At 36.4% G+C, this 6,991-nt stretch overlaps 1 protein-coding gene across 3 annotated transcripts; it reads left to right on the top strand.

Moving 5' to 3' along the window:
• Positions 1 to 1,801: 1,801 nt before the first annotated feature.
• On the top strand, positions 1,802 to 6,812 carry LOC107411588 (probable inactive receptor kinase At5g58300). Of its 3 annotated transcripts, XM_025071099.3 has the most exons (4): positions 1,802 to 1,991; positions 2,286 to 2,505; positions 3,611 to 4,961; positions 5,825 to 6,812. In XM_025071099.3, the coding sequence occupies exons 3-4, from the start codon at positions 3,686 to 3,688 to the stop codon at positions 6,451 to 6,453; spliced, it is 1,905 nt and encodes a 634-aa protein (XP_024926867.3). In that variant the 5' UTR covers positions 1,802 to 1,991; positions 2,286 to 2,505; positions 3,611 to 3,685; the 3' UTR covers positions 6,454 to 6,812. The 3 variants fall into 3 exon arrangements, with proteins under 3 accessions (XP_024926867.3, XP_015874682.3, XP_015874683.3); XM_016019196.4 differs by having other exon boundaries at positions 1,802 to 2,505; XM_016019197.4 differs by lacking the exons at positions 1,802 to 1,991; positions 2,286 to 2,505 and adding an exon at positions 2,603 to 3,326.
• The last annotated feature ends 179 nt before the right edge of the window (positions 6,813 to 6,991 follow it).

Below are 6,991 nucleotides of genomic sequence, written 5' to 3'. Positions count from 1 at the left end.
AATTATCATTCCATTATGTCTAGAGGCTCATAACCATGAGCTTTTATTCAAAATAAAAAACACAAAAAAAAAAAAAGCTTTTGTTAAAAAACACATAATTCACATTCTTTTGGTGGTTGCTGTAATTTCATTGAATGAAAATTTGGAAAATTGGAAAAAATTGCAATTTATATGACATGGGGTACAAGACAAGGATTCAGATCTGATAGTAACAGGTGGAGGTGGTTCAGTGTTTGGTAATAAAAAAAATTACAGAACAGGTGGGAGTGGTTGGATCAAGCTTTTTTTTTTTTTGGGTGAATATGGTTGGATCAAGGTTTGTTTACAAGCTTTTCTAGGTTTGTCATCATGGACACAGAATGCTTTTTTTTTGGCTGAGACATGGACACAGAATGCTACCCACTACTTACTTTAGAAATAATATTATTAGAGCCTTATACCTTATACTCTCTTAATATTTTAATTCCTTGTCTTAATTGTTAAATAAACTACCAATTAATCTAGAAATTTAAATTTATAATTTGAGAAATTTTGATTTTTGAAGGTGAAAATATCTGAACTAGAATCATTATCCAAATAAATACTAATTTTAACAATTGGTTGAGACAATTTTGAAAGACTTTTTTTTTTTTTTTTTTGGTTAAGTCAATTTTGGTAGACTCGAAAGTAATTAATAAGTTTATATGATGCTAATCTAATTAATAAACATATGCATTGCATATGAGATTTTTGTTTTTTATTTTTGGATTTAATATTGATGGGTTCAAATCCGTTTGTGGTCTTCAACATTGAAATAATGACAGGTGCAATTCAAAATTATAAAGTGGCTGCAAAGGGGAAACCTCTTTGACCAACTGACCCTTTTCTTAGAGGGACACTAAAAAGCAAAAGATTGGAACTGCAAGCCTTCTTAGGCTGCTGATGTTGGAATAATTTTTTGAATATATAAACCAACCACTTTTTTGGGGCCAAATATCCCTCCGATCAATGTATAAAAATACCATAGCCTAATGGCAAAATAATTTTGGATGAAAATTAAATTCAAATTTCTCCACCCCAATATCAATGACAGTGAGTGTGCTAATTCAAGTATAACTTTTTTCCTAGACAAAGAGAAATTAGATATGTTAATAGTGTACATTAGCAGAAATAATACAAAATAGATCAAAAGAAAAAAGGCAAAAAATAGCATAGTTGAGGGAGTAGAATGTAATTTACCTATGGCATTTAATTGCAAGTTTTAATTTTTAATTTCCTTTCCTCGTTGGTCTTTTGTATCAAAAAGATGTACAAAATGCATGCATATTTAATGTCCATAATAAATATATGAAATATTGCTATCCATCTCTATCATTATCATTGCGACTTCACAACATAAATTGGTTTTTATCATTTATTTATTTTTTTAAAACTAAAAATCTATATAAATCAACTACTCTCGATGATAATATTTTTGCAAATATACACTAATATATATATGCAATAATATGCATGTCCATGGGCATGCAACCCCACAGGAATCACAAAATCAATAAAACCCTGAAAAGAGGATAGACCGATAGAGAAAAAGTATGGTGATAGTGGGTCAGTTACAGTGTTTATTATTATTATTATTAATTATTTATTTTCTCTATCACTGCCAGCAGAAAATGCAGATAGGAAATGAAAATAAAACAAAATAAGCAGAGTGGGTCTGAAATAAATGAATGAATTTGTGGTTAGTTGAGGAAAAAGAGCAAGCATAACCGCAACCCAAATAACCTGCTTTTTTTTTTTTTTTTACTATTTATTTATTTTATCCCACAATAAAAAACAGTCATACTACTCTACAGTCTACGCTCCACTATTCACCTCCTCAAAACTGCTCCTTCAGTCACCTCCACTTCAGCCGCTGAGCAACAAATTAGCTCACCGATTCTTCTTACTATTTCACTCTCTCTCTCTCTCTCTCTCTCTCTCTCTCTCTCAGCTCTTACACTCTGACTCTCACTGTGCGCTTCCACCAACTCACTCACCGCTCCCTCTTCTCTTTTTCTATCTCTTTTTTTTTTTTTTTTTTTAAATAATTCTTCCCCTTTTGTGAAAAATTATCCATTTTTCTTTCTTTTATTTTTATTTTTATTTTTTTCGTGGAATCTAACTGAAAGTTTTATGCAAAAAAAAATGTATATTTTTTTGTTGGGTTAGTGTATTACTTTGCGTACGTTTAAATTGCGCTAAAAATGCTTAAGCTTTTTCGGGTCGAATCCTCTAAAATCTTTTTTTTTTTTTTGGGTTTGTTTTAGAAAAAGCTAATTGGAGGTTTAATGTCGGGATCTGAGCTACCCAGTTGGTAGATTTTTCTCTTTTTACCTGCAAATGCCGTTAACAGAGTTGCGAATTTACGGCTTTCCGTACCCAATGTTGACAGCTTCGAGCTCAACGGAGCTCTAATGGCTGCTTCTGAGCTTAGCTTCTTCAAGTTACATTGTTGTATGAAAGACCCTATTCTGATTTCGATTCTAGGTGAACTTCTTATGCTCGGCTTTTTATTAGTTTTGGATGATTACTTTGTTTGAGTTTCAGAGACATGCATACATTTTGCTGTTAGTCAGGTTCGTAGATCTGAGTCTTTCTGAAGAGTGTTCCTCAAATGTGTCATTATTTGGAGTGTTTTGGTATAAACCAAAATTCTTTCTCATTTTGAGCCTAATTTCAGAAAGATTTGAACAAGTATCAGGAATTTTCCTGCCTACCATGCTGAATTTGGAGAATGTGGTCAGAATATGCTTGAATTTCGTACTGTGACTAAAATGTTTCGTGTTAGCCTATGTTTTGGTTCAAGACTCAAGACACTCCCCAGCATGTATTCTCTTCAAAGATGTCAAATTCTTTATATATTCGCCTTTTATAAATACCCAAGTCTCTGGTTGTTAAACCACTGTTAGCCATGTTCATTACTTCACAAAACTGCTTGCGGTGGGTAGGAATTAGCGGCAATTCTTAGCCATTTTAGTATCATTCCCTCTAACTTGTATGACTTTTTTGGCCTTTTCATCCCTCGCTGAAATAGATTAGTCTATGGTGGTTAATCCTGACAAGTTTCCACAGAAATTGTGGTGAACCCGGTGTTTGGATAGGGGGTTTCGTCTCTTTTGTTATTGGGTTTTTCCAGATAATTTAGTTCAACGAAAGTCGCTTCCTTTAGCTTGCAGCTTAACATGCATACTTGGATGCCTAAAAAATGTCTTCAAGCTTCCAGAACCGTTATGAACACCTGTGTGAATGGACACAAACGTCCTTGTTCTCTTATGAGCATGTGTCTTCCAACTACTGCGTAGTTCTAGGTTTTGGCTCATTGAATTTTGAAATACAAATATTTTTGTCCCATATTTATAGTTTTATGCGGCCTCTGGGCATATTTGCTATTAGATTCAGTTTAAAGAATGGGCTGTTGTCAAACTGTTTGTGAACATATATTACTGGGGACTTGAGCAAATAAGAGTCTCATACTTGAATCTATACGTTGTTTGATATCATTATTATATTTCTTTTTCCATAAAGAAGATTCTTGTATACTTTTCATTGCTAGCTTGCTAAATCTTTTTCTTTGGTTTTTATGGTGAACCAGGAAAACAGTGAAGTTGCAGATATTACGTATTCCTTTTTCTAGTCACTTTCATAATATTTACCTGAAGAATTCCCAATGAAGTTGTGTTCGACTGCAGTGCTTCCTTTTCTTTTTTTCGTTGTTCTTCTTCCTTTGGCTATAGCTGACCTGAACTCAGATAAACAAGCCCTTCTCAACTTTGCTGCTGCTGTTCCTCATCGTAGGAATCTTAGTTGGATCCCTGCTAACCCTGTATGCACAACTTGGCTAGGCGTCACTTGCACCAAAGATGGGAACCGTGTTCAAGCCCTTCGGCTTCCTGGAGTTGGACTTGTGGGAACCATTCCCAACAACACCCTTGGTAAGCTAGATGCCCTCAGGACTCTAAGCCTGCGATCCAATCTCCTCAGTGGTGATCTTCCTTCTGACATTACCTCTCTTCCTTCACTCCACTACATTTATCTCCAACATAACAATTTTTCTGGTGAAATTCCAGCCTCCTTTTCCCCCCAACTCAATGTTTTGGATCTATCATTCAATTCCTTCTCAGGTAAAATTCCACAAACAATACAGAATTTGACTCAACTGACTGGATTAAGCCTCCAAAACAACACACTTTCTGGACCCATACCTGATCTCAAACAACCTGGGCTCAAGCATTTGAATTTGAGCTTTAACAATCTTAACGGATCAATCCCATCATCCCTTTCAAAGTTCTCCAATTCATCCTTTCTTGGAAACTCACTTTTATGTGGGGCACCTCTGAAAGCTTGCTCTCTCATTCTTCCTCCACCTCCTCCTTACTTTTCACCACCACCACCATTAGGTCCTAAAAAAGAAAGCTCCAAGAAGAAACTGACCTTGGGTGCTATAATTGCAATAGCAGCAGGAGGGTTTGTTTTGCTTTTTCTTTTAGCTTTATTTATTGTTCTCTGCTGTCTAAAGAAGAAGGATGGTGGAGGTGCCAGCGTACTGAAAGGGAAGGCTTCCAGTGGTGGGAGGACTGAGAAGCCTAGAGAGGAGTTTGGGAGTGGAGTGCAAGAGCCCGAAAAGAACAAGCTGGTTTTCTTTGAAGGTAGTTCTTATAACTTTGATCTTGAGGATTTGTTGAGGGCTTCAGCTGAAGTGCTGGGAAAAGGCAGTTATGGTACGGCATACAAGGCTGTCCTAGAAGAGGCAACAACAGTGGTTGTGAAAAGGTTGAAGGAAGTGGTTATTGGGAAGAGGGAATTCGAGCAGCAAATGGAGATCGTTGGAAGAGTTGGACAGCACCCAAATGTTGTGCCACTCCGTGCTTATTATTACTCAAAGGATGAGAAGCTTCTGGTGTATGACTATATCACAGGTGGCAGTTTATCTTCTCTCTTGCATGGTATGCATACTCTGATCCTATTAGTTTTCTATTTCCTCTCTGTCTCCGTCTCTCTCTCTCTCTCTCTCTCTCTCTCTCTCTCTCTATGGAGAAGGGAGGCATGCTGCTTGGTATTTAATTCTGTTTCAAAATTTTGAAATTTCCTTCGTCTTTCACTGAAGAATTTTGTTGTAAGCTGAAAAGTTGACTTAGTGAAGTCGACTCTTGTTCCACAAACATACATAGCTTGAACAGATGCATCAAAAAAGCATACTATGGATATTAGAAACGGTTTTTCTTCCCCGAGTATATACAATGAGTTTGTGATCGAGCTCATTGCACAACTACACGGTGAAAGTAACACATTTAATGATGAGTGGTATCTTTGACCCATTTTTTTGTATTTAGGGGGATTCTTCATGTGTAATTGATATTGCTCATGCACCAAATGGCTCTGGTTTGCCTTCACCCATCTTTGTTTTTTGTAGGAATTGGTCTTTACTTATCTGAGATACAATATCATGAAGGAGTCTTCATTGGCTGGGAATTACATAGGCATGCAATGCCATGAATTAATGGTTCATATGCAATTCCTGATGATTTATTGGTGGTTTGAAGACGTTGTTCTTGTATGTGATGTATGACGTAAAATTGGATAACCATAATGTACATAAGTTGAGCTTAGAGTCAATATCAACATTGAATATTTTCATTTCTGTTGATTAAATATTATCTCTCAACTTCATAACTTCTATGCAGTTTCTTAATTCTTGCCAGAAGATAATAAATCTATTTGATTTTGGGAAAAATCATTCTTTCTCCTATATTTGACTAATTGTCGTATTTTATCCAGCTTGCTGACCTCAATCTGAACTTGATGACAGGAAGCAGGGGAGGTGGAAGAACCCCTTTGGACTGGGTGTCAAGAGTAAAGATTTCCCATGGAGTTGCAAAGGGAATTGCACACATCCATACTATGGGTGGTCCAAAATTCACCCATGGAAACATCAAGTCCTCAAATGTCCTCCTTGGCCAAGACCTTGATGGGTACATCTCTGATTTTGGTCTAACCCCTTTAATGAATGTCCCTGCCACTCCTTCTAGGGGTGCAGGCTATCGTGCTCCAGAGGTGATTGAAACCCGTAAGCACACTCATAAATCAGATGTGTATAGCTTTGGTGTCCTCCTCCTTGAGATGCTGACAGGAAAAGCTCCACTTCAGTCACCGGGGCGCGATGATATGGTTGATCTGCCTAGATGGGTCCAGTCTGTTGTAAGGGAGGAGTGGACAGCAGAGGTTTTTGATGTTGAGCTGATGAGGTACCAAAATATTGAAGAAGAAATGGTGCAGATGTTGCAAATTGCTATGACATGCGTGGCCAAGGTTCCAGACATGCGACCTAGCATGGACGAAGTTGTTAGAATGATTGAAGAAGTCCGGCAATCTGACTCAGAGAACCGGCCATCCTCAGAAGAGAATAAATCCAAGGACTCAAATGTGCAGACTCCATAACCGTTAAAACCTGTTGCTGCTTCCATCAATCAGGTGAAAGTTCATTTTCATCTTATAAGGGGAAAAGCAAGATTGAACATATTATATGTTTGCATGGCTCCTAAGGTTTGCCAAGCATTGTTCAGATTTACATGCTTGATTGTCTTCGTAGAGTGTGAATCCGTCCAATTGTGCGATTTTATTATTATTATTTTTTATTTCTTAGGGTTGTAGATCCATGAGATTTTTACCTTTCATTAGGTGGGGTTTTTTCTTTTATTTTTTATTTTTCAGGAATATTTGATGTAATCTGTATTTAACATCATGAGTTAATTGATCATCTTCAATCAACGGCCTCTTTTGTGGGTCCGTTCTCTACCTACCTTCATATCCTCTATGTTTGGAGCTTTGAAAACTTCAAATAAATAAATACTTGATTTTGTGGTCAACAAAGCAAAGTTGTTGTCTCAAAACATTAGGACTTAAAACTAATATTTTTCTACAAAAATGACATAAAATTGGCTTTATAGAAAATTTTCCAAAATAATATTAATAATAA

Source organism: Ziziphus jujuba, chromosome 10 (assembly GCF_031755915.1).
Source record: "Ziziphus jujuba cultivar Dongzao chromosome 10, ASM3175591v1".
NCBI lineage: Eukaryota > Viridiplantae > Streptophyta > Magnoliopsida > Rosales > Rhamnaceae > Ziziphus > Ziziphus jujuba.
Note: the sequence above shows the minus strand (reverse complement) of the source record. Positions and strands in the feature narration are given on the sequence as shown.